Source organism: Oncorhynchus masou, chromosome 13, assembly GCF_036934945.1.
Source record: "Oncorhynchus masou masou isolate Uvic2021 chromosome 13, UVic_Omas_1.1, whole genome shotgun sequence".
Lineage (NCBI taxonomy): Eukaryota > Metazoa > Chordata > Actinopteri > Salmoniformes > Salmonidae > Oncorhynchus > Oncorhynchus masou.
The window spans coordinates 50,269,649-50,297,415 of NC_088224.1; the positions used below are offsets into that span (position 1 = coordinate 50,269,649).

The following is a 27,767-nucleotide window of genomic DNA, read 5'->3' on the forward strand; positions in this document are numbered from 1 at the left end:
ATGCGTATGAGTGTCACTACATTAAAAGCATTATTTCACAGGTCTTAGAGGAGGGACATTTGAAAGAGTTGTTGGCTGTTTTCCTATTCTGATGATTTATATACAGTACCAGTCAAAAGTTTGTACACATCTACTCATTCATTTTTTAATATTTTTTTTTACTATATTTCTACATTATAACAAATATGGAATCATGTGGTAACCAAATAGTGTTAAACAAATCTAAATATATTTTATATTTAAGATTCTTCAAAGTAGCAACCCTTTGCCTTGATGACAGCTTTGCACACTCTTGGCATTCTCTCAACCAGCTTCATGAGGTAGTCACCTGGAATGCATTTCAATTAACAGGTGCGCATTTTTAAAAGTTAATTTATGGAATTTCTTTCCTTAATGCCACCCATGAGGCCACTAGAGGACTATTTGGTCATTTGTCTGTAGGAAAGCGTTATTATAACTATTCGCTATTCACAACACACAAAGTCACTTAACCTAAATACACATCAAAATCAGCAGGATATAAAGTAATAAAATCACATATTAAACAAGTAAATATATAAAGGTGCACTAAACATAAGGACCATGCCCCAGGACTACCTGACATGATGACTCCTTGCTGTCCCCAGTCCACCTGACCGTGCTGCTGCTCCAGTTTCAACTGTTCTGCCTTATTATTATTCGACCATGCTGGTAATTTATGAACATTTGAATATCTTGGCCATGTTCTGTTATAATCTCCACCCGGCACAGCCAGAAGAGGACTGGCCACCCCACATAGCCTGGTTCCTCTCTAGGTTTCTTCCTAGGTTTTGGCTTTTCTAGGGAGTTTTTCCTAGCCACTGTGCTTCTACACCTGCATTGCTTGCTGTTTGGGGTTTTAGGCTGGGTTTCTGTACAGCACTTTGAGATATCAGCTGATGTACGAAGGGCTATATAAATACATTTGATTTGATTTGATTTGTTAATGAACACATAAGAACTAAATTCATCTAACACTACCTAGTTAAGTTGCCTAACATCCCCCTTTCAACATTGTTTTTAAGTGTTTAATCACGATTGCGGCTGACAGACATGATAGCTAGGCTACATTGATCAATTGATGGACCATGTCTATTTGACTGACCACATCAATTTGGCTAGCTAGCTAATAACAGATCATGTCAATATGGTTCATTTGCTAACTTTCAGGGGATAAACGAGATGGCTATATCCACTTTTACTTGAGTAAAAGTAAAGATATCTTAATAGAAAATGACTCAGGTGATAGTCACCCAGTAAAATACTACTTGAGTAAAAGTGTTTGGTTTAAATATACTTAAGTGTCAAAAGTTAGAGTATAAGTCATTTCAAATTCCTTATATTAAGCAAACCAGACAACACCATTTTATTTTTTATTTATAGAGAGCCAGGGGCACTCCAACACCTGGACATCTTTACAAATGAAGCATTTGTGTTCAGTCCGCCAGATCAGAGGTAGTATAGATGACCAGGAATTTTCTCTTGATAAGTGTGTGAATTTGACAATTTTCCTTTCCTGCTATGCGTTCAAAATATAACGAGTACTTTTTGGGTGTCAAGGAAAATGTAAGTGGTGGCAGTGTAGCCTAGTGGTTAGAGTGTTGGACTAGTAACACATTTGTTGTTCTGCCCCTGAACAGGCAGTTAACCCACTGTTCCTAGGCTGTCATTGAAAATAAGAATTTGTTCTTAACTGACTTGCCTAGTTAAATAAAGGTTAAAAAAAGGAGTAAAAAATACATTATTTTCATTTGGAATGTAGTGAAGTTAAAGTTGGTCAAAAATATAAATAGTAAAGTAAAAGAAAAGATACCTAAAAAACTACTTAATTGGTACTTTAAAGTATTTTTACATTAGTACTTTACACCACTGGGTTCAGGTCTGTGCTATACTACTATCTGTCCTTGGTACTATCACCAAACAAAATACACACTAATCTTTCAGTATGCGAGGATACCTTCAATATGACTGAAGGTAACTTGTTTCAGAGATGTGAAGACACGTTGTACTATTCGGTGGATACATAACCTTGGCCCCTGGCCCACTGCACTGTGATCTGTGATTTATTATTACTGTTACAAAGCCATTGGGTAACGTATTTATGGACTAGTCCATTTCTTAAAATGCACAGTGAGATACTAAGAAAATCGTTTGGAATAAGTTAGACAATCATTGAATTGTTAGACAGAGAGAATGGGTAATTCTTTGAAGTATTTTTGTACAAGTGATCTGACCTTGTCTACAGAGCCTGTCGTGACGTGTATGTCCACTCTTTGAGTAGGAAGTACTACACCCCTTGAGTAGACTGGTTTGGTTTAGTCCCTCAGAGTCACAGCATTGCGTCAAGTTTCTGCATTGTGTTCTGATTTTTCTTGATTGTGAAGACTGGGAGGTAAGTAGCTATGTCTAGCTATGTTGAAATGTTTAATATCCTGAAGTGCCGTTTCTCTGGCAACACTGTCAATGTCATGAGAATGGATTGTAATAAAGCTAATTTCATTCAAACTTAGCTCGCTCGACGACAAGGCTTGCTACATAACCTAGCCAACTGTCAATGAATTTTTCTTTATTTCATTTAACTAGGCAATGACGGCCTAGGAACAGTGGGGTAACTGCCTGTTCAGGGGCAGTACGAAGGATTTGTACCTTGTCAGTTCGGGGATGCAACAGTTCCGGTTGTTAGTCCAACGCTCTAACCACTAGGCTACCGTGCCGCCCCGGCTGTAAAAACTTTTCAGCAAGTAAAGCAAACGTTCGCTTCTAGCTAAATGTTAATTTCTATAGTCTGCTATTTAGTTTAAGCAAGTTGACTTACTGATATACCAAACCTGTTTTTAAATGAACAGCTTTGCCACTTGTCACTTTCTTTGGAGAGTCAGCTAACTTAGTAGTTGTATGATTTGATTGCTTATGTCGTGGTCAAGCTCCATTCCAAGTTATATTGGTCGTTATCAATAAAACTGCGTGCCGTTTTTAAGGCATTGTTAACAGTATTTGGTTGTAATATCATCACTTGAAGAGCATAGTCAGAACGAGAAATGTCCGATTATACAGCAAGTAACTGGATGCTTTTCATGATCAGTAAACATCAATTGATCACAATTTCAGATACTTGAGGATAGCCTGACGATATCTATCAATATTGGCCACCATAAATTTGATATGAGTGATATAAAATAAGTGAACTATACTGTTGAGGTGGTTTAGGTTCATTTCCAACCCTTTGTGCGCTCTGCCTGTCAAGCAGCAGAAGGGCGCATTTGGCGATGTACATTTCTTATTAACGTTACTTAATGTTTACTTTGGAAGCTACGGGTAGAAACGTTGTACAGTTGGCTAAACATAGTGATAAGTAGACCTAATGTACTTTTTTTTTATCCAACCAACGTAGGCCTGCCTACCTAGTTAAGTTTCCTGACATTATCCCCCTTACAACATGTTTAAGTGTTTAATCACGATTGCGGCTGACAGGCATGATAGCTAGGATACATTGATTGATGGACCACGTATATTCGACTGACCACATTAAATTGGCTAGCTAGCTAATAACAGATCACGTCAATAGGGCTAGTTCGATGGCTATATCCAACTTTGTTTGATTTGCTTGTCATCTATAGTGGTGATGACAGAAGTCTGACTGACCACTTTACTTGGATGAGGATTTGCCGTTGACAAGTAAAAAAAAAAGAAGCCTAATCTCTGATGAGATAATCTCTGATAATCTCTAAATGACACATGTTGTTTGCATAGCTAGCTACATGCCAAATGGTTAGGCTACCCTCACGTATCTGAAATTACTTGATCAATGATGTTGACTGATCATGAACATCCGTTACTGGCTGTATAACTCTGATGGGACGACATTTGGATTAATAGGAAATGTGTACTTCTGACTATGCTCTTCAAAAAGTCATGATATTAAAATCAAATATTTATAACATTTAACAATCCCTTGAAAACAGCACAAAGTTGTAAATGGTTTTAGCGGAGCAAGGGTTCTCCTTGCCTCAGCAGCCAAGCTACGATTTTTTTTCATGCTATTATTTTAAACATGTTTATCTCTGGGCATTGCTTGACTGAATGTATCCCTTGGTCATTACTCTGTTCCATTACATTACACAAGTCATTGGATGAAGGCGTCTTTTCTGAACAGGGATGTTTTGTTAAGAAACCCGACGCTCTGTTTGAACATTGAGACATATCGCTTGAGGTAAGGTTTTGGAAGCATAAGGACCTTCCTTATCTTTCATACCAGCGAGAAATATATATTTTTTAGCTAGGTTTAATTGATAGACCTTTTTATAGGGTTAGGGTTGGTGTTCCCACACGGCCATATCTCCATGTTACAGCGCGTGTTTACGGAAGATAAAAGACCATGCTATTTAGCATGCTCTGAATACTTGTGTGTAACTGAAGAAGTCCGCCAGAAACGTGTTGTCGTTGAAAAATACTTGTAACTGTGATTAAAGTCGGTTAAACCAGTGTATATTTTGCATTTGCGAAATTATTTTGATGTGATATGAAAGTAAAGGGCTTTATGTTTCTAGAACCGAATCGCAATTTGAGCATCGATTCACGTTTAAATAGAGTATTTGGCTGTCAGAGCCAGTCTACCTCTGAAAATAACATACAGTCTTTGGACCTTAGGGAGTAATGGTAAGCTCCGTTAGAGTAGTTATTGGGTTAAACTGAACTTATATCCAGTGTCTTGTTATTAGTGTAATAATACATTGAGGCATTGTTTTATTAGGTATATTGTTTGATGGCTGTTTTAATTTGTCTATTTTGTCCAAAGTTAATAAATGAGCGATATGGTATCATGAGCCTCGAGATAAGGAAAGAGGCATGATATGAACTCGTGACCTGTTGCACTCTGGCAGACGTGGACATTACATGTGAATTGCTAAACCATGAGCCCAGAGCCATTTTTAGGGAAAATGCAGCTCGGCAAATTCAAATAAAATGATATAAAAATCAAGCTTTTATTAAATCACATGTAAGATACTAAATTAAAGCTACACTCGTTGTGAATCCAGCCAACATGTCAGATTTTAAAAAGGCTTTTCAGCGAAAGCATAAGAAGCTAGTATCTGATGATATCACAACAGTAAACAAAGATGATAACATATTTCAACCCTGCAGGTGCTACACACAACGTTGACGAGCTTCTTTTGTTGGCACTCCAATATGTCCCATAAACATCACAATTGGTCCTTTTGTTCAATTCATTCCGTCCATATATATCCAAAATGTCCATTTATTTGGCGCGTTTGATCCAGAAAAAAAAGCTTCCAAATTGCACAACGTCACTACAAAATATTTCAAAAGTTGCCTGTAAACTTTGCAAACTACTTTTTTAATACAACTTTAGGTATTTTTAAACGTTAATAATCAATCAAATTGAAGACAGGTCTATCTGTGTTCAATACAGGAAGACAACAAACATAGCTACTTTTCAAGTCTTGCACAACACTCAACCGTGTTACGCAGTTCCTAGATGGCCATACTTCTTCATTGCACAAAGGAATAACCTCAACCAGATTCCAAAGACTGGTGACATCCAGTGGAAGCGGTAGGAACTGAAAACAAGTTCCTAAGAAATATCGTTCCCCAATGAGAACTCAATGAACAGACAGAAACCTAAAAAAATAAATAATAATCTGAACGGTTAGTCCCCGGGGTTTTGCCTGCTACATAAATTCTGTTATACTCACAGACATGATTCATACAGTTTTTGAAACTTCAGTGTTTTTTCTATCCAAATCTACTAATAATATGCATATCTTATATTCTTGGCATGAGTTGCAGGAAGTTGAAATTGGGCATGCTATTATTTATCCAAAAGTGAAAATGCTGCCCCCTATACCTTAAGAACTTTGTACACTTTATACAAACTAAACTCAGGAAAAAAAAAGAAACGTCAACTGTTTATTTTCAGGAAACTTAACATGTGTAAATATTTCTATGAACATAAGATTCAACAATTGAGACAAACTGAACAAGTTCCACAGACATGTGACCAACAGAAAAGGAATAATGTGTCCCTGAACAAAGGGGGGGGGGGGGGGGTCAAAATCAAAAGTAACAGTCAGTATCTGGTGTGGCCACTAGCTGCATTAAGTACTGCAATGCATCTCCTCCTCATGGACTTCACCAGATTTGCCAGTTCTTGCTGTGAGATGTTACCCCACTCTTCCAACAAGACACCTGCAAGTTCCCGGACATTTCTGAGGGGAATGGCCCTAGCCCTCACCCTCTGATCCTAGCCCTCACCCTCTGGTTCCAGACGTGCTCATTGGGATTGAGATCCGGGCTCTTTGCTGGCCATGGCAGAACACTGACATTCCTGTCTTGCAGGAAATCACGCACAGAACGAGCAGTATGGCTAGTGGCATTGTCATGTCAGGATGAGCCTGCAGGAAGGATACCACATGAGGGAGGAGGATGTCTTCCCTGTCACGCATACTGTTGAAATTGCCTGCAATGACAACAAGCTCTGTCCGATGATGCTGTGAGACACTGCCCCAGACCATGACGGACCCTCCACCCCCAAATCGATCCCGCTCCAGAGTACAGGTCTCGTGTAACGCTCAATCCCTTGACGATAAACGCGAATCCGACCATCACCCCTGGTGAGACAAAACCGCGACTCGTCAGTGAAGAGCACTTTTTGCTAGTCCTGTCTGGTCCAGCGAAGGTGGGTTTGTGCCCATAGGTTGCCGGTGATGTCTGGTGAGAACCTGCCTTACAACAGGCCTACAAGCCCTCAGTCCAGCCCCTCTCAGCCTATTGCAGACAGTCTGAGCACTGATGGAGGGATTGTGCGTTCCTGGTGTAACTCGGGCAGTTGTTGTTGCCATCCTGTACCTGTCCCGCAGCTGTGAGGTTCGGATGTACCGATTCTGTGCAGGTGTTGTTACACGTGGTCCACCACTGTGAGGACGATCAGCTGCCCATCCTGTCTCCCTGTAGTGGTGTCTTCGGTTTCTCACAGTACGGACATTGCAATTTATTGCCCTGGCCACATCTGTCGTCCTCATGCCTCCTTGCAGCATGCCTAAGGCACGTTCTTTCTTTTGCTGTTTTTCAGAGTCAGTAGTGTCCTAAGTTTTCATAACTGTGACCTTAATTGCCTACCATCTATAAACTGTTTGCCTTAACGACCGTTCCACATGTGCATGTTCATTAATTATTTATGGTTTATTGAACAAGCATGGGAAACGGTGTTTAAATTCTTTGCAATGAAGATCTGTGAAGTTATTTGGATTTTTACGAACTCTCTTTGGAAGACAGGGTCCTGAAAAAGGGACGTTTCTTTTTTTTTTGCTTCGTTTAGAATGCAAATGTTTTATTATGGATTTTTGAAAAGGGGGGAATTCATCAACCATTTCACAATCCATTCTCATTGTCTGTTCCATTCTCCAGGGGTAATCCTAAAACTCGGATCCTCAGCCAAACCGGTTTGGTACACAGTGGGGGAAATCAGACAGTCTAGGTCACAACGGGTAATCACACAGATATTTCTCTCTTCTCACACTCTTCATAACACATGCTTCCCTCTCCGTTCTCTGCCCCTTTGTGCAGGCCGCTTCTATCTTTTTTATCCCCAAGCACTCCCTGGCTTAATCATAACTGGCATGCAGATCAGTACAAATGGTAAGATAAATTGGCATTCCACATGAAAAAGGTTGCCGACTCCTCATGTAGCCTATTACCGGCAACTTCAGGATAGTAATGTCAGAATCTGCAAAAGCCAGTATGGTCAGGTTTTTTTTGTTGTCTTCCCCTTTTGGTTATCTTGATATCTGAAGAACTCTTTTTTTTGTTGTTTGTTTTTGTTTTGTTTTTTGGTCTTATTTCATCAAACAGTGCGCTTAAAGCATCAGTTAAGCTCAATGCATATAGTTGATTTTTATTAAAACACACAGGGTTGTTGTGAAGGTAACTGAAATAAATTCTCAGCAGAGTGTAGGTGTTGTTGCCTACCTTCACAACCTAGAGGTGGCCCGTCAGGAAGTCCAGGACCCAGTTGCACAGGGCGGGGTTCAGAGACCCAGACACCAAGCTTAATGATGATCTTGGAGGGTACTATATATGGATAATACATGTTTAAAACTTTGACCAATCGATTGGTCAAAAGAACAGACTTTCAGTCGACAAAGATCTTTTTTAGTTGGGGACAGCCCTGCTCTTGGCCTCTAACCTCTGCCCTGTCTGGTTGTCCTGGCAGCCCTGTGTGTGACGATGCCGGATATGGAAGCAGAGAGCAGCACCCAGCCGGAGGCCATGGAGGAGGAAGAGCCTCTCTTCAGTAACCTGGACCTCTTCCTCTTCACCCTCATCGCCGGCCTCATCATCTACTGGTTCATGTCCCGCAAGAAGGCCGAGCCCATCCCCGAGTTCAAGCAGCTCGACCAACCGTGAGTACCGCTCGTTGTGTGCTAAATGCACACCATGTGCTTGCTGTACATCTCTCACCAAATCCACCTAGTATTGGTGTTGAAATAAGTCACAAGGGCCTAAACAGTGTTAAGAGCACAATTACAGTAGTATTACTGTGTTACTCATAGAATTAGAATACAAGAATGGGCATGAACCTTCTTATGATGGTCCAAAGGTCAGCCATGTTGGTCAGGGAGTTGGTCAATCATGGTTTACCAGTGCTGTGAAAAAATAGTGTAAAACAATGAATGTGTAGTATTTACAGTTGAAGTCGGAAGTTTACATAAACCTTAGCCAAATACATTTAAACTCAGTTTTTTACAATTAGTATTTGGTAGCATTGCCTTTAAATTGTTTAACTTGGGTCAAATGTTTCGGGTGCCTTCCACAAACTTCCCACAATAAGTTCCCACAATTCCTCATGACAGAGCTGGTGTAACTGAGTCAGGTTTGTGCCTCCTTGCTCGCACATGCCTTTTCAGTTCTGCCCACAAATGTTGTATAGGATTGATGTCAGGGCTTTGTGATGGCCACTCCAATAGAACAGGCCTACAAGCCCTCAGTCCAGCGCCTCTCAGCCTATTGCGGACAGTTTTCATAACTGTGACCTTAATTGACTACCGTCTGTAAGCTGTTAGTGTCTTAATGAACGTTCCACGGGTGCATGTTCATGAATTGTTTATGGTTCATTGAACAATGATGGGAAACAGTGTTTAAACCCTTTTCAATGAAGATCTGCAAAGTTATTTGGATTTGAAAGACAGGGTCCTGAAAAAGGGCCTTTTTTTGCTGAGTTTATGAATTGGTTGTTAGCAAGTTTTTGATTTCATTAACTTTATTTTCTAAGGATACATACATTAATATATGTGCTATTTTCAGCCCTTTCCTGGGAAGGGGATGTTGTTGTGAAGGTAACTGAAATAAATTCTCAGCAGAGTGTAGGTGTTGTTGCCTACCTTCACAACCTAGAGGTGGCCCGTCAGGAAGTCCAGGACCCAGTTGCACAGGGCGGGGTTCAGAGACCCAGGCCCCGAGCTTCATGATGATCTTGGAGGGTACTATGGAGTTGAAGGCTGACCTGTAGTCAATGAACAGCATTCTTACATCGGTATTCGTCTTATCCAGGTGGGATAGGGCAGTGCGATGGCAATTGCGTCATCCGTGGATCTATTGGGGTGGTATGCAAATTGCACTGGGTCTAGGGTGTCTAGTAAGGTGGAGCTGATATGATCCTTCACTAGCCTCTCAAAGCACTTCATGATGACAGAAGTGAATGCTACGGGGGGATAGTCATTTAGTTCAGTTACCTTAGCTTTCTTGGGTATAGGAACAATGGTGTACATCTTGATGCAAGTGGGGACAACAGACTGGGATAGGAAGAGATTTGAATATGTTTGTGCAGGTTCTGAGGACACAGCTAGAGATGCTGTCTGGTCCAGCAGCCCCGTGAGGGTTAAGACACATGTCTTATTCCCGTCGCCCACGGAGAACGAGAGCTCGCAGTCCATAGGAGCTATGGTGGCCTGCACTGTTTCTCTCAAAGCTGGTGTAGGTGTTTAGCTTGTCCTGGAGCAAGACGTTGGTGTCAGCGATGTGGCTGGCTTTCTTTATAATCCGCGATTGTCTGGAGTCCCTGCCAAATATGTCTCGTGTCTAAGCCATTGATTTGCAACTCCACTTTGTCTCTGGATCTGACGTTTTGCATTTTTGGAGGCTTACGACTGGACTGTTTATACTCAACCATATTCCCAGTCACCTTAAAATGCGGTGGTTAACGCTTTGAGTTTTGTGTGAATGCTGCCATCTATCCACAGTTTTTGGTTTGGATAGGTTTTAATCATCAGTGGGAACAACATCCCCTATACACGTTGTAAACAAGTTGTAAATGTAACAAGTACTGATATTGCATCATGGAATTCTGTAGCATTCACAACTTTCCAAGAAAACAAAATCAGACATGTATGCTCTGTTTACAATGCTATTGGAAAGTATTCAGACCTCTTGACTTTTTACACATTTTGTTACGTTACAACCTTATTCTAAAATTGATTAAAAAAACAAAATGCCTTCACATTTATTAAAAATAAACAGCTGATATCACATTTCCATAAGTATTCAGACCCTTTACTCAGTACTTTATTGAAGCACCAATTAGTCTCAGGTCTTCTTGGGTATGACACTACAATCTTGGCACATCTGTATTTGGGGGGTTTCTCCCATTCTTCTCTACAGATCCTCTCAAGCTCTGTCATGTTGGAGGGGGAGCGTCGCTGCACGTCTATTTTATTTGTATTTTTTATCTGTTTTTCTACCCAATTTCGTTGTATCCAATTGGTAGGTGCAGTCTTGTCTCATCGCTGCAACTCCCGTATGTATTCGGGAGAGGCGAAGGTTGAGAGCTATGCGTTCTCCAGAACACGACCCAACCAAGCCACACTGCTTCTTGACACAATGCTCGCTTAACCTGAAAGCCAAAGTGTCGGAGGAAACACTGTGCACCTGGCAAACGTGTCAGCATGCGTTGCGCCTGGTCCACCACGAGTCACTAGTCACTAGAGCCTTATGGGACAAGGCCATCCCTGCTGGCCGAACACTCCCCTAACCCGGATGTCGCTGGGCCAACTATATGCTGCCCAGCATACACTGCGATGCAGTGCCTTAGACCACTGGGCCACTCAGGTGACAATAGCAGTGCAGGGCCTCCCATCTCCAGAGAGGTTCGAGCAGGTTCAAGTCTGGGCTCTGGCTGGGCCACTCAAGGACATTCAGGAACTTGTCCCGAAGCCACTCTTGCGTTGCTTTGGCTGTACGCTTAGGGTCGTTGCCCTGTTGGAAGGTGAACCGTTGCCCCAGTCTGCGGTTCTGAGCGCTCTGGCGCAGGCAAAGATCACACTGTATTTTGCTCCGTTCATCTTTCCCTCAATCCTGACTAGTCTCCCAGTCCCTGCCACCACCGTGCTTCACCGTAGGTATGTTGCCAGGTTTCCTTCAGACGTGACGCTTGTTTCTCTTGTTTCGGAGAGTCCTACTGAGGAGTGGCTTCCATCTGGCCACTCTTCCATAAAAGCCTGATTTGGTGGAGTGCTGCAGAGATGGTTGTCCTTCTGGAAGGTTCTCCCATTTCCACAGAGGAACTCTGGAGCTCTGTCAGTGACCATCGGATTCTTGGTCACCTCCCTGACCAAGGCCCTTCTCCCCCAATTGCTCAGTTTTGTCTTGGTGGCTCCTAACTTCTTCCATTTAAGAATGATTGGAGGCCACTGTGTTGTTGGGGACCTTCAATGCTGCAGAAATGTTTTGGTGCCCTTCCCCAGATCTGTGCCTAGACATAATCCTTTCTCAGAGCTCTACGGACCTCATGGCTTGGTATTTGATCTGACGTGCGCTTTCAACACTGGGACCTTATATAGACAGGTGTATGCCTTGCCAAATCATGTCCAATCAATAGAATTTACCAAAGGTGGACTCATGAAGTTGTAGAAACATCTTATGGATGATCAATGGGAACAGGATGCACCGGAGCTCAATTTCTAGTCTCCTATCAAAGTGTCTGAATACTGATGTAAATAAGGTTTGTTTTATTTAGAATAAATTTGCTAAAATTTCTCAACCTGTTTAAGCTTTGTTATTATGGGGTACTTGTGTGTAGATTTAGTGAAAAAAATATATTTAATGCATTTTAGGATAATTGTGTAACGTAACAACGTTTTGTAAAAGAGAAGGGGTCTGAATACTTTCCGAATAATATTGTATATTTTAGAGCCGCGTTTCCCAAACTCTGTCCTCGGGACACCAAGGGGTGCACGTTTTGGTTTTTGCCCTAACACTACACAGCTGATTCAAATCAAAGCTTGATGGTTAGTTGATTATTTGAATCAGCTGTGTAGTGCTAGGGCAAAAACCAAAACGTCCACCCCTTGGTGTCCCGAGGACAGAGTTTGGGAAACACTGTTTAGATGCTATTTGTACAGAAAATGTGTATAAAACCTGTGTAAATTGTAGGACAATATGTTAGGTTGACTATAATTCCATAATACAGTTTGATACATCACATGCCTTAATTTTCCTGAGTTGTTAAAAAGCAGGAAATGCATCACCTATGCCTCTACTGCCATTAATTCCAATTAGACTGGTTTTGGATTTCTCCCTGACCATTTTGGCTGCCATTATGTAACTTTGAGGGTTTATGACATAGCCCCTCTAGTAATTTAATAGGATCACTACAGTGCTACTGCAATATTACTATTGTCTTTCTGGGCCAAACTAAATCCTTGTCTGCTTGTTGTTCCTTTTGTTACGTAATACTTGTATGTTTGGGTTTAGGGTTGGAGGCACACAATGCATCATGGTTTAGAGATCAGTTTACAAAGGCACACCTCATTCGTATCGTGGCAAGGAAACAAATCACGAAGCGGCTTACATTTCAACATTTACATGTTGAAAACAAACATTATTTTGTCATCCAGAGTCACATTTATTTTCCAAGCTATAGCACACAATTTTACAGACAGCAGGTTTTTAAAGGACCAGCTTGTTTGTTCTGCTTCGTGTTTTCATTTTTGTCATGCCCACCCCAAAAAAATCACAATACTGGTATCGTCAAAGCCCTACAGTTTACAGTGCTGGTGTGTATTTGCTGAGGGAGGGGCTATAATGTAGCTTACATACCATAATGTGGACTTAAATACACATTGCTGTAATGGTAGTTCTATTTTTGCATTGATTAAGCTGCTGTTTGGCAAAGTTAAACCCTCGCATTGTTTACTGTATTGTTACTGTTGTTCACGAAAGAGGACATTAATTATTTCTGTGTTCATACACCTCAGTGGTCTAAAGTTGAGTGTAGTCCATAGTGTGAATGCAAAAAATAATGGAAGTGATTGGCAGTGTACTTATTACCTCTCTAATTAGGTAATAAGTCAGTGCAATCACATTTTATTGATACAAGTAGAGGTGAAGGGTAAGCCAAAACTGCCTCTGTCAGAGTGCACCCACAGCCTCATGCGCCTGGGTAATTTACTAAATGTTCCAGCCAGGCCCAGTAGTGACCTTTGTTTTCTTTTCCTGGCCCCTCCACCTCTCTGTGAGTAGCTTCTCCTGTGCTGTCATGCATGCCCCGCCTTCCACTCACTTATCTTATCAGTGACTAAGGTTTGGCCTGAGCTTTGCTCACAGCTCAGCAGATAGGTCAATGTGAAAGTTGGTACCAAGAATCTGGACTTATTCAATGAATTTCATTCAAAGAAACTCACAAGCATCGCATGTGAGCCAAGTCTACTGCTTGTGCTTTCATCATTGTTTTTTCATGTCTTCTCCATTCAAAGATTTTGTGGTTAGATCAGTTGATAGCTGTTTAATTCTGTATGGTCAAGTTTAAATGGGATGCCCCGGCTTGAGAACAAAAGCATATTACCCATTTCTATCAGCGACTCACACTGCTCCTAGTTGTGAATGATTAGCATTCCTGAACTATATTACATTTTTGGGAAGATTTTATAAACTATACAAAACATACAAACGACAACATCATACAAACATTAACGACGTCACACCTACCCAGACCAGGGTGTCCGTGTGTCCTTAAAGTCTTAAGGCTTTGAATTTAGATAAATTATTTTAAGTCTTAAATACATTTTTAAAAGGTCTTAAATATAGATTGGGATATTGACTATAAATATTGATTATAAACATTCAGTTGTTATTTTACCTGAAATGCACAAGGCCCTCTACTCCGCCAATTAATCTACACACAAAATGGTCAACCGAATAGTTTCTAGTCATCTCTCTTCTTTCCAGGCTTTTTCTTCTCTTGACTTTATATTGCAATTGGCAACTTTCATAAATTAGGTGCATTACCGCCACTGACCTCGTTCGTCTTTCAGTCACCCACATGGGTGTAACCAATGAGGAGATGGCACGTGGGTACCTGCTTCTATAAACCAATGAGGAGATGGGACAGGTGACAGGACTTGCAGCGCAATCTGCGTTACAAATAGAACTGACTTCTATTTTAGCACTTGGCAACGAAGACACTCGTTGGCGCGCAATAATTGAATAATATAGATTTGTAAATTTATTTTGCAACGCTCCCGCAGGCGACGCGAGCGGTGTAGTCAGCCTGTAACGTTCCCGCAGCGGACAGAAGTCAGTGAGTCACTCATGACTGTTGGCATATTTTCTTTCAACACAGCATAATCAGTTAGCTTGCAGAGATTGGCTGTGGTGAAGTGGTAACGGATGTCGACATGAAACTACGGTAGACGGCTAACGTTACAGGCGGATTACACCACTCGCATTGCTCTCAACCCCTGGAACAGTCGTTTTGACACAAACAGCTCAGCAAGATCAGCTCATCTTGGGTCAAACTGCGGTTCTTCATGGTTGTCTCCAGGACTTTCAGCCCCTTTTTGACCAAGTACCAGATTGAAGAGCCAGTGATGCCATTCCACTACAAAGAGTTGATAATGGTAATGATTTATATTATAGCAGTGCACAATTTGATTAAATCTCTTGTCACTGATTGTACTGTTGATGATATGAAGCTTATGATAGAGGAGATGATAAAGATAAGAGAGTTTTGGAAATATACATGTATTTAATGATGAATGTGGTTAAAATGGTATTTGCATTACATTTTGAGTTTTCCTGTTGGCATAGTCTGCTTAGGCGTTCTGTCAAGAGGGAGCTCCTCCAGGACAGATGATCAGACTGGGTGTCGCTGACCAAAATAATTGGGCCCACCCGAAGGAAGTTGACATAGGCTTGGGTGCCGAGTCAGTCCTCAAGGTAATGTGAGAATGTATTACTTTCTATCAAATTATGGTGAGGATAGTTTTCTATTGTATTAAGTCATTCAGCGCAAATTACGGCCCACTGTCCTTGGAGAAAAAACAGTGTAAGGAGAACTCACTGTCCTAGAGTTTAGGAGGGACTGCATAAAGGCTATGTCAAACATCCAAAAGAAAGTACAGGACAAGAGCCCACCTAAAATACCCCATCCTAAGACGTATGGTGTGTTTGGACCTCACTGTCATATACTCCGACCCAGACTGGTGTCAGGAAAGGATGAGCAGTCTTGTGCATAAGTTTCTGCTCGACAAGCAGTTGTCAGGAGGTGTCTCTGCTGGTATTAACAGTTTAATAGAATAGGTCTGGAAAAGGTTTTGTTCTGGATTTATTACCAAATGTATACCCAACTATAACTTATGTCTGATGTAATATGATTCATCTAAATAATAGTTTTCACTTATTTCTTTTCAACTGTTTTATTACAGGTGATGTGGGAACTTCCTATCCCTTGAGGACCAAAGTAAGCACTTCCTCTCTTTCCGGCCCACAGAGACGAGGCTGGATGTATTCCTGCATGGTTACCTCAGCCAATTGTACCCTGAGCTTTGGGGTTTCTGTAAGAAGCTTCTTCTGTCCCATGAGCAGGCAGCTGTCGAGAGAGGCTTCTCCATCCACAAGGAGTTGGAAACCTGTAACATGCAGGAGGGTATAGGGCTGTGGCGGTCACAAAATTGTCAGCCGGTGATTTATCAAGCAAAAAACTGCCGGTTTCACGGTACTTGACCGTTTACATAAACACATTTAGAATCTCCTGGCTTCCCCACACAGCTTAGAAGACATTTTAAAAAGTATAATAAATCCATGTAATATAGCCTACACCTTCACAATGAATACTTTGTTTATTTTAGACATGTCTAAAGAAGCATGATATTGTGTTTATTTCAGAAGAAAAGAATAGCATCCTCTGAGTTGTCCTTATGTTGGGTCCTGATCTAGCTATGCCAAATGGCTGTTGGCTACACTAGTTAATTTAGCAGACATGATATGCTTATAATACTCTGGTGTTATTTTATAGTATGAAGAATACACTTGAACAAAGCTGAATAAAAAATTTTCTCCAAATGATCTGAGGGAGTGCGGACATGCGGCTATTCTGTGTGGAGCGGTTAACAAAGAAATAGGTACTCCTATTTGCTTAGTTTAGAGTTATTCTAGTAACTTTAGTTGTTCTACAAACGTTGACAACATGTTTTTGTTTTTAATGCATTGTAAGGCTGCATTATCAAAAGTGACTGCAAATGCAATTATGCATGCTTTTATTATAAAGGTGCATTTTTATGGTGAAAATGATCTTCCCCAAATTTGGAACTCACGCGTTGCTTATATATATATATGCCAGTTAGGCGCTACACCCCGTATAAAGTGAATTAATGTGCTAAATTTTAAGAAGTTATTTGGCCAATTTAGTTGTGATACAAACCTTTATTAAAACATATAGGCCTATGGGCTAGGCTACATCAGGTGTGCGACTATGATTCGAACAACTCGCTAAAAAAGGCATAGTTTCTTATGCTGGGCTTCATAATATATAATTCACAAGTGATGAGCTAATATTGTCACCCATCAGACTATTCTTGATTTGATCTTGTCTTTACATATATTATTTAGTATATGTGGGACATTTTGTTATGATTTAGAATGGACCATTATCATGCATCTGTATAGAAACGTGCAGCGGGAAAAAATACATGTCATCTACGCACTTAAATAGTGAATGGAGGACACTTTTCCCTGTGGATTATTTTCATGCCAGCCAGGTAGGCTATACTCCTGTTGTGAATATAAGCAATGTGCTTAATATTAGGAAAGTTGAGAAATAAATATAGTAGGCCTAGCCTATAGAAGCTCATTAGATCCTCTTTTTTGTTAGCGGCCATGTTTTCTCCCACTATTGCCTAGCCTATAGAAATGTTGCGCAACATGAGCTCATGGTCTTTCATGAAGTGTTTGATTTGATTTTCCATTGATGTCAGAGTGATTACAGGGACAATGGCGTGCTGAGTATCAGGCAGTTAGCAAGTTTGATGAGGCTACTAATGACCAGCAGCAGCATCAGCGCTTGGAGAAGCCTAATAACCGTAACTAAACGGTCATGTGGAATTTGACTGCCTTCGTGACTCATGACCGCAGGCTTGGCGGTAATACGGTCACCGCACCATCCCTAGGAGGGTACAATCATTACCCAGGGACTGGTGTGGGATTATGTCAGTCTGTGGTGGGGTTGTAAAGGTCCCTCTCACCAAGGAGCTACTGACCTCTGCTGGATCAGCAAGGTCAAAATACAGAGCACACCTGGACCAGGAGAAGAGGTAACGTGCTGTGTAAGGGCAGAAGAGAAAAGCTACAGAGGACAACATAGATGCGCTGTAGAGAAAATAAAAGAAACTGCTGGAGGTTTCTGGCAGCCTGATGAAGGATGCAGACAAATTTGCAGAGCAAGCAGAGGGAAAATCTGGCACCTTGATGGATCCACTCATCACGAAGTCCAGCACCCTCAGGAGGAGATATAAGAAGAAAATATTTGTATTGAAACAAGTCGAGGTGGAGTTGGACAGTAAGAACTAAGACAAATGTCATGATAAATCAAAATACATTTAATTTGTCACATGCTCCAAATACAGCAGTAGACCTTACAGTGAAATGCTTACTTACAATCCCTTAACCAACAATGCCGTTTTGAGAAAAGTACCTAAAAGAATAAGAAGGTAACAAATAATTAAAGAGCAGCAGTAAAATAACAATAGCGAGGATAAATACAGGGGTTACTGGTAGTCAATGTGCGGGGGCACCGGTTTGTTGATGTAATTTGAGGTTTATGTATGTGTGTGTGTGTGTGTGTGTGTGTGTGTGTGTGTGTGTATATATATATATATATATGTGTGTATGTATGTATGTATGTATGTGTATATATATGTATATATATATATGTGTATGTATGTATGTATGTATGTATGTATGTATGTATGTATGTATGTGTATATATATATGTATGTATGTGTATATATATATGTATGTGTATGTGTGGGTAGAATTATTTAAGTGACTTATGCATTTATAATAAGAGTAGCAGTAGTGTAAAGGGGGGGGGGCAATGCAAGAGATCTGGGTAGCCATTTGATTAGATGTTCAGTAGTCTTATGGCTTGGGGGTAGAAGCTGTTTGGAAGCCTCTTTGACCGAGACTTGGCGCTCCGGTACCGTTTTCCATGTGGTAGCAGAGAGAACAGTCTATGACGAGGGTGGCTGTTTGTAGGGCCTTCCTCTGACACCGCCTGGTATAGAGGTCCTGGATGGCAGGAAGCTTGGCCCCGGTGATGTACTGGGCCGTACTCACTGCCCTCTGTAGTGCCTTGTGGTCGGAGGCCGAGCAGTTGCCATACCAGGCAGTGATGCAACCAGTCAGAATGCTCTCGATGGTGCAGCTGTAGAACCTTTTGAAGATCTGAGGACCCATGCCAAATCTTTTCAGTCTCCTAAGGGGGAATAGGTTTTGTAGTGCCCTCTTCACGACTGTCTTGTACCATGTTAATTTGTTAGTAATGTGGACACCAAGGAACTTGAAGTTCTCAACCTGCTCCACTACAGCCCCGTCGATGAGAATGGGTCCACGATCATCTCCTTAGTCCCGATCACGTCGAGGGGGAGGTTCTTGTCCTGGCACCACACGGCCAGGTCTCTGACCTCCTCCCTATATTATGTCTCGTCGTTGTTGGTGATCAGACACTGTTGTGTCATAGGCAAACTTAATGAGTGAACAGGGAGTACAGGAGGGGACTGAACACGGGGGTCCGTCAGGTGTGTGCTAAGGATCAGCGTAGCGAGTATGTTGTTACCTACCCTTACCACCTGGGGCCGACCCATCAGGAAGTCCAGGATCCAGTTGCAGAGGGAGGTGTTTAGTGTCAGGGTCCTTAGCTTAGTAATGAGCTTTGAAGGCACTATGGTGTTGAACTCTGAGCTGTAGTCAGTGAATAGCCTTCTCACATAGGTGTTTGTTTTGTCCTGGTGTGACAGGGCAGTGTGGAGTACAGTAGAGATTGGATCCGTTGGGGCGGTATGCAAATTGGTTTCTGGGATAATTGTGTTGAGGTTGAAAATGTCAGTGAAGACACTTGCCAGTTGGTCAGCGCATGCTTGAAGTACTCATCCTGGTAATCTGTCTGGCCCTGCGACCTTGTGAATGTTGACCTGTTTAAAGGTCTTACTCACATCGGCTGCGGAGAGTGTGATCACACAGTCGTTCGGAACAGCTGCTGCTGTCATGCATGTTTCAGTGTTACTTGCCTCGAAGCGAACAGAGTAATTTAGCTCATCTGGTAGGCTTGTCACTAGGCAGCTCTCGGCTGTGCTTCCCTTTGTAGTCTGTAATAGTTGGCAAGCCCTGCCTCATCTGACGAGCGTTGGAGCCGGTGTAGTACGATTCGACAGAGAGCCGAGAGCAAGTTGTTTCTTCCCTTCATTTTGAGCGTAGTTGAAGTTAGTTGTCCCAGGTCTGGTAGGTAGTGGATTGGCACCAGCAATTGTTTTATTTTTTTATATGCATCTAACATTGCGCTGTTGGTTACAATGTCAACCCTGTACTTTAACTGTTTCCTTGTTAATGAACACATTTGCACAATGTCCCTAAACTTAAGTAATTGGTGTCCTTCAGCACTTTTTGCAGAGGTCTTTTGTTGTAGAATTGGTCTGAAATTGCATTCCAAGTGGCATTTAAAGTATTAATAAAGTCTTGCTGTCTTGCTGAAACCTGCCAGACCCACTAACACACACCCACATCTACAGCAGCTGCATCACTTTTCGCGACATGGCCTGAAACTCAGTAGCGTGCCGTGGTTCTGGGGCCTGGGCCTTCAGTGAAGTCCTACACAGTCCCACCCGAATTAATCCACCTCTTATTACCATCATTATGATGCCATGGCTCTAGACACTATACATTTAGACAGAAACGCAGTATAACCAGGCGTTGCGTCACCTTGAAATTTACATTTTTATTCAGAGAATTGCAAGGGAAGAGTACATAACCTTTTCATTGTGCAGCTTCGTTGCCCTGCGCGCTTGTTCGTTGAGCTGTAGATCCACTCGGGTGTCCCCAAAAGTTTTCAAAAGCACCATTGTTTGTAAGTGCCCAGCCGTACTTTGGTGTCTCATTGCTGCCTTGGTTAGACAACTCAGGTTTGCAAAGCCAGTGTGGCTCCAAACACCAAATTGATCACTTGCAAATAATAGGCATTCCCAGCAGTACAGTTTGCAGTGCTTCTCGGAGCCTGTCTTTGAAGCGTCGCCTTTGTAGCGTCGGCGTCTACCTCTCCTGACAATGTCTAACTTTTCTTGAAAAGTTTGTCTTGAGAATGGCGTTATAATTATATCCTCGACCAAATCGATATCTTCTCCTTCCGCCATTGTGGGTTGAAAAAACAGTTTAGTAGTACGCGAATTAATTCGTTGATCAATTTCAGTTTCCTAGTTCTGAGACCTGCCCATATAGGACCTGCCTCTCAATATTGGTAATCCAATCAAAAGACGTGCAGGCACTACACCTGCTTGCTGGCTCCTGTGTAACACTGGAGCCAGCCAGCAGGTGTACATTAGCCAACTCTAAAGCTGATTGGTTGACACAAAATTTTAATTTGCATTCACTTTAAGCTACAAACGCCCGCACTGTTGATTCTGAAGGCCTGAGGGCAGATTTTAGACCCCTGGCAACACATGATGGCTGAATATGATAGATATTTTATCCAAACATAAAGACCAGCCCTCCAAATCTCAACCTGGGGCTGGAAGCAGTGCAACCAAGAGGAACGCTATGAAATGAAGAGTGTAACTCTTACTCTGGGGAATAATTTAATACATATTTGTGGGAAAATATATTTAAAAAAAAATTAGATTCTGATGATGTTTAGGCCAGCAGAGAAGGCCTTGCTGGCCCTGACGGCCCACCACTGCTGAAACTGCACCATTTTGTGTCTCCATAGCCCACGCACTTTCAATATTTAAATAATAAATAATTAGAATTTTCCTGTGTTAATGATGGCGGATTTGATTGATTTCATTTTTTTCAAGATGAGTGATTAGAAAAGAATTGTCCAACCCATCGGGTTGCCATGTCTTGAAATATGCAGACAGATGGATTAAAAGTATGTTTACATTTGTAATACTTCTGGCAGCCATCTTTCTATTTCCGCCCACAATTTCTGGACTTTACAGCATTCCCAGAAAGCATTAATTATTGAGTAATTAATAATTTTACACTGAAGACATGACTCTGCTGTTGTGCTGTAGAATTTGTAAATTTTGTCACTTGTATAATAGGTTAGTTTATACTGGATTGAGCATACATTTCCTTTAACTGTAATTTCGTTAGTTATGCTCTTTCCCTCCATCTTTTGCCAACATCAGTTATTTTTAAGTCTTGGTTAAGATTAAGATTTGCCAGTTGGATATGCTCTCTGAAAAGGTTTTGTACATCTTCCCTCTATGAACATCCTTTTCTGACTCAAATAAGATTCCCTCAAGGTTGCTCTGATATCCAAAATATTTTAAATTGATGTTGCATGATAAGTAACTTTTTTAAAGTTGATTGTATACTTCAGTCTAACATTACTTTTAAAGTATGTCATGGAAATAAAGGTATTTCCTGTTACCAAGTCATGAATCATTATTTTGTTTCAATATAATTTGAGCTGAGAAATTCAGCTAATTGATTGCATCCAAATGTTTAATTTATAGGATTCCGATAATATTAAATAAATATAGTGTTCCAAATCAGATGTTGGGTAAACTTTTTCCTACCAATGTGTAAGACTGGAGGAGTCCACATTTTGTTTGACAAAAGCCATCCACAGACCATACCCCCCACACCCCATGCAATCCCACCCCAACAACCAGTATAAAGTATAAATTGTCTTTTGGACAATTACTATGAAGCTGTGGCTTGGAATATTGCTTTTCCATACTATGTAATCCATACTATGTAATTGTCTTTTGGACAATTACTATGAAGCTGTGGCTTGGAATATTGCTTTTCCATACTATGTAATGTATTCCCTGTGAATCTGGTGAAGTTTTTTCCCCGCAGAGAAATTAGTAGTTGAAGTCCCTTGCATCATTTACCATAAAGTAGTGTGAAAGTACCAGGTTTTGACCACTAGGTGCCGTTGTTCCTGCTATACCGTCACACTCATCCATTTTGCTGGGCTCTTGTGTTTATTATACTAAACAAAAATATAAACGGTACACGTAAACTGCTTGTACCATGTTTCATAAGCTGAAAGAAATGATCCCAGAAAAAACATTTCTCAAATGTTGTGCACAAATTTGTTTATATCCCTGTTGGTGAGCATTTTATCCTTTGTCAGAATGCCACAGATGTCTCAAGTTTTGAGAGAGCGTGCAATTGGCATGCTAACTGCAGGAATGTCCACCAGAGCTGTTGCCAGATAATTTAATGTTCATTTCTCTACAATAAGCCGCCTCCAACTTCTTTTTAGAGAATTTGGCAGTACGTCCAACCGGCCTCACAACCGCAGACCATGTGTAACCACACCAACCAAGGACCTCCACATCCAGCTTCTTCACCTGCAGGATTGTCTGACACCAGCCACCTGGACAGCTGATGAAACTGACTGTAATACAGTCTTTATGTGGGGGAAAACTAATTCTGATTGGCTGGGACTGGGACTGGCTCCCCAATGGGTGAGCTTATGTGTTTCCAGGCTCACCCATCGCTGCACCCCTGCTCAGTCATGTGAAATGCTTAGCCTAATGAATTGACTGATTTCCTTATATGAACTGTGACGCAGTAAAATCGCTAGTTGTTGCATGTTGCGTTTATTTTTGGTCAGTATATTTTGAGCCCTCTGTGCAAAGATGTGAGACTCACAAGTATGATGATGTTTTCCGTTTTGCTCTACGACCCCCACAAGCATCACGATACTTGTATGAAGTTGGTACATCCGATCTGCCAACTTCTGTCAGTTTGCTCTAGCCTCACAAGCCTCACAAAACTAGTCTGAAAGGAGCCGGTTAGCAGTAAGAAAAATTATGGAAGTGAATATATGAAGATATTTCAGTGCCTTAAATAAGGTGTTAAATGCATAAAAACATTTTTTTTTCTCTTATCAGATATAGGACAGGCACTTCAGACCAACTTCATTTACATTTTTGGGGGGTGGGGGGGTGGCTGTCTTTATCCATTTATAAAGCTGCTGTTCGGTACATTTCTATGGACTAAGCAATAAGGCCAAATTCAATGTTTCATCAAACAATTGTAATTTATTTTATATACCTTAAGTGCCTAAAACTCCAAATCAAATGGCTAAATGAACCTTGCTATGACCGTCTTAAAACATGAACATATGTTAGCTATGTTTGTGATAGGGTCCTTCCATGGAAGTGCTCAGTTTTGCTACTTTGTATTAAAGTGTATATTGAATTCACAAGTTCTTGTAAGAGTATTATATTTCTGAGACAATTCTCCATGACAAGAGCAGCTGCACACCCCGATCAGAATGCCTGTGGTAAATGTGGGTTGACTTTGGATATCCCTATGGGACAATGTTAAAATTCCAAGGGCTCCAAATTTCAATGACTTTAAAACATTGTAACTAATATAGTAGACATGTATATACAAATATTGAAAGCGTTGAATGACAAATAATTGGTGTGCAACATGAACATATTGTCTCATTTACATTATGTAATTTGATGGTACCTAACTAGCCCCGACTAGGCTATCCAAAGAGAGAGGCTATCCAAAGTCAAACCAATTTTGTCACAGTCTCACACCAGCTGAGGTGTCCCACCTGCGAACACACACGCACACGAAACCAACTCAAGTTTGAATTCAGTCATGGCCGCTTGCATTTCTTAATGACCAAATCTAAAACGAGGCTAAATCAGGAAGTACAGTCTCTCTTTAGACTGTGGCATATGGTACAAAATGTGATAGCCTCACTTTTTGAAATACAGTACCAGTCAGAAGTTTGGACGCACCTACTCATTCCAGGGTTTTTCTATATTTTTACTATTTTCTAAATTGTAGAATAATAGTGATGACATAAACTATGAAATAACACATGGAATCATGTTGTAAACAAAAGTGTTAAATCAAAATATATTTGAAATTCTTTGAAGTAGCCACCCTTTGTCTTGATGAGAGCTTTGCACACTTGGCATTCTCTCAACCAGCTTCATGAGTTAGTCACCTGGAATGCATTTCAATTAACAGGTGTTCCTTGTTAAAAGTTCATTTGTGGACCATCCATATTATGGCAAGAACAGCTGAAATAAGCAAAGAGGAACGACAGTCCATCATTACTTTAAGACATGAAGATCAGACAATCGGGCCAGTGACATGCGCTACCTCCGGAAGCAGCGGTCGAAGATGTGACAAGTTAACAAGTTTACATTGCAGTAAAAGGTCTAGCCGAGGGAATTTTCTCACTCTCTTGGCAGTCTCTCGTAGTGAGAATAGGTTCTTAAACAAGATAGCCTGGCATTCTTTTAGCCAACTCCTCTGTTGTGGTGTTCACTGTCATGCCAAGCAATGTTGGCTGAAACACAAACCGATCTGGCAACCAGGCTATAGGAAAGTGTGAAGGTCCTCCAATGACATGCTTGTAACATTCCTATTAATGTTCATCATGTGAAACTATTAGTGTGAAAAGTGATCGTCCCTGTACCAGGCATATGCTTTTCTTGTTTGTGAAAAGCATCATTGATTTGCAGTGTTTAATGTCCCAGCATATAGTGGTGAAAGAATTATTTTTCAGTGTGTGATTTTCTCAATAGACTTTGAAAGTACATAACATTTGTCTTCTTTTTCTTTCAGAGCACCTTCTACTCGAGAGACTAGTTTTATTGAGAAGATGAAGAAAACAGTTAGTGTTTTTCTATTTTCCTGTATATTGGGGGTGGGAAGGACAATGGTCAAGCTACTAGACTGGCTTTACATAATGGTTCTTAGCTAGAGGACAGCTTGACGGATTGCAGTGGATCCTCCAGACTCCTCAGTCCAGACCTGGGTTCAAATGCTATTTGAAATATGTTCTGGGTTGGATTGAGCTTTTCTGGTACAATAGTCAATAGAATTGTCGAAAAGATGAAAACCGTGGCCATCTGGCAATCCAGGCAGAAAAGAGCAAACGCTAAATGTATTTGAAAGATTTCAAATTGCATTTGAACCTAGGTCTGCGCAGTAACGTTACTAGCTGATCTTGAGAAATTGATATAGGCTTGAGTAAGCAAGTGTGATTTGGCTTCAAAGTCCCCAGATATCAGAAGATGAAATAAATAAAATAATGATGGTATTTTACGCCATCATTTCGTCTTGTCTCTGTTGCTCACTGTCTAATGATTTATCATGGGAACCATGAATGGTGACATACACTGAGTATACAAATCATAAAGAAGACCTGCTCTTTCCATGACATAGAAAGCTATGATCCCTTATTGATGTCACTTATTAAATCCACTTCAATCATTGTAGAGGAAGGGGAGGAGACAGGTTAAAGAAGGATTTCTAAGCCTTGAGACCATAGAGCCCAACACTGGAGGTGCGAAAATAGCCATAATACCAATAGGGGATTTTAGAAACACTTAAAATAAAGTTTGTGCTTCATGTAGGCTCACCATGGCGTGACGTTTTGATAACCATGTACATCGGACAAGGTGATTTTTATCAATATATTCGGTTAAATTTACTCTCAGGTTTGAAAATGCTAATTAGCATCAAATTCCTGCACATGAAGGAAATCATCAGCATGTATTCATCACATCTTTGCTAATGCTGCAGAAATTTGCTTGAAAGCAGTATCCAGATCCATCGGATATATTGATTACAATATAGTAGCCATATCTAGGAACACCAAAGTTCTAAAGGCTGGGCCTAATATAGTGTATGATGCTGTTGATGTAAAGAATGTTTGTTGGTCTGTGGTGTGTAATGAGGCGTAAAACAGACACTGCACTTGGCACAATTGCTTATTCCAGTCACTATTAAGCATGCACCCATTTAAGAAAATGACTGTAAAAACTGTTTGATCCCTGGAGATTGACGATTGAAAAATTGTATGGTTGAGAGAGATGAGGCAAAAGGAATGGCAAATGAAGTCTGGCTGCACAACCGATTGGCAAACGTATTGCAAATTGAGAAATCATGTGACTAAACTGAATAAAAAGAAGAAACTACACTATGAAACTAAGAAATTACATAAATACATAAACCCACCGGGGTCTGACAACTTGGATGGAAAATTACTGGGGATAATAGCGGACAATATTGCCACTCCTATCTGCCATTACTTCAATCTAAGCTTACTAGAAAGTGTGTGCCCCCAGGCTTGGAGTGAAGCAAAAGTAATTCCCACTACCTAAGAATAGCAAAGCCCCCTTTACTGGCTCAAATAGCCAACCAATCAGCCTTTCACCAACCCTTAGTAAACTTTTGGGAAAAAATAGTGTTTGATCAGATACAATGCTATTTTACAGTAAACAAATTGACAACAAACTTTCAGCATGCTTATAGGGAAGGACATTCAACAAGCACAACACTTACACAAATGGCTGATGATTGGTTGAGAGAAATTGATAATAAAAAGATTGGGGGGGCTGTTTTGTTAGACTTCAGTGTGGCTTTTGACATTATCGATCATAGTCTGCTGCTGGAAAAACGTAAGTTATGGCTTTACACCCCCTGCTATATTGTGGATAAAGAGTTACCTGTCTAACAGAACGCAGAGGGTGTTCTTTAATGGAAGCCTATCCAGACTAATCCAGGTAGAATCAGGAATTCCCCAAGGCAGCTGTCTCGGCCCATTACTTTTTTCAATCTTTACTAATGACATGTTACTGGCTTTGAGTAAAGTGTTTGTCTATATATATATATACAAATGACTCAACACTATACGTCAGCTACTACAACGACTGAAATAACTGCAACACTCAACAAAGAGCTGCAGTTTGTTTCAGAGTGGGTGGCAAGGAATAAGTTAGCCCTACATATTTCTAAAACTAAACGCATCGTATATGGGACTAATCATTCACTAAACCCTAAACCTCAACTAAATCTTGTAATAAATTATGTGGAAATTGAGCAAGTTGAGGTGACTAAACTGCTTGAAGTAACACTGGATTGTAAACTGTCATGGTCAAAACATATTGATGCAACGAAGATGGGGAGTATGTCCATAATAAAGTGCTGCTCTACCTTCTTAACAGCACTATCAACAAGCCAGGTCCTACAGGCCCAAGTTTTGTCGCACCTGGACTACTGTTCCGTCATGTGGTCAGGTGCCACAAAAAGGGACTTAAGAAAATTGCAATTGGCTCAGAACAGAGCAGCACAGCTGGCCCTTGGATTTACACAGGAAGCTAACATTAATCATATGCATGGTTCAAAGTGGAGGCGAGATTGACTTCATCACTACATGTATTTATGAGAGGTATTGACATGTTCAATGC

The 27,767-nt window shown here is 40.9% G+C and overlaps 1 protein-coding gene and 1 long non-coding RNA gene across 5 annotated transcripts in view; both read left to right on the forward strand.

Annotated features, from left to right (window-relative positions):
* The first annotated feature begins 2,313 nt into the window (after nt 1-2,313).
* Nucleotides 2,314-27,767, forward strand: part of LOC135552505 (NADPH--cytochrome P450 reductase-like) — a 43,498-nt gene continuing 18,044 nt past the window's right edge. For 2 of the 4 annotated variants that reach the window (XM_064984177.1, XM_064984180.1), the window contains exons 1-4: nt 2,314-2,410; nt 7,444-7,523; nt 8,249-8,438; nt 25,138-25,186. In XM_064984177.1, the coding sequence (XP_064840249.1) occupies nt 8,263-8,438; nt 25,138-25,186 (225 nt within the window). In that variant the 5' untranslated portion in view covers nt 2,314-2,410; nt 7,444-7,523; nt 8,249-8,262. Of the gene's footprint in view, nt 2,411-4,141; nt 4,229-7,443; nt 7,524-8,248; nt 8,439-25,137; nt 25,187-27,767 lie in introns of those variants that run through there. The other 2 variants (XM_064984178.1, XM_064984179.1) reach the window with 2 other exon arrangements.
* Nucleotides 15,060-21,952, forward strand: LOC135552507 (uncharacterized). The gene is made up of 2 exons (XR_010457462.1): nt 15,060-15,246; nt 15,735-21,952. It is a non-coding gene; the product is annotated as an uncharacterized LOC135552507 (long non-coding RNA).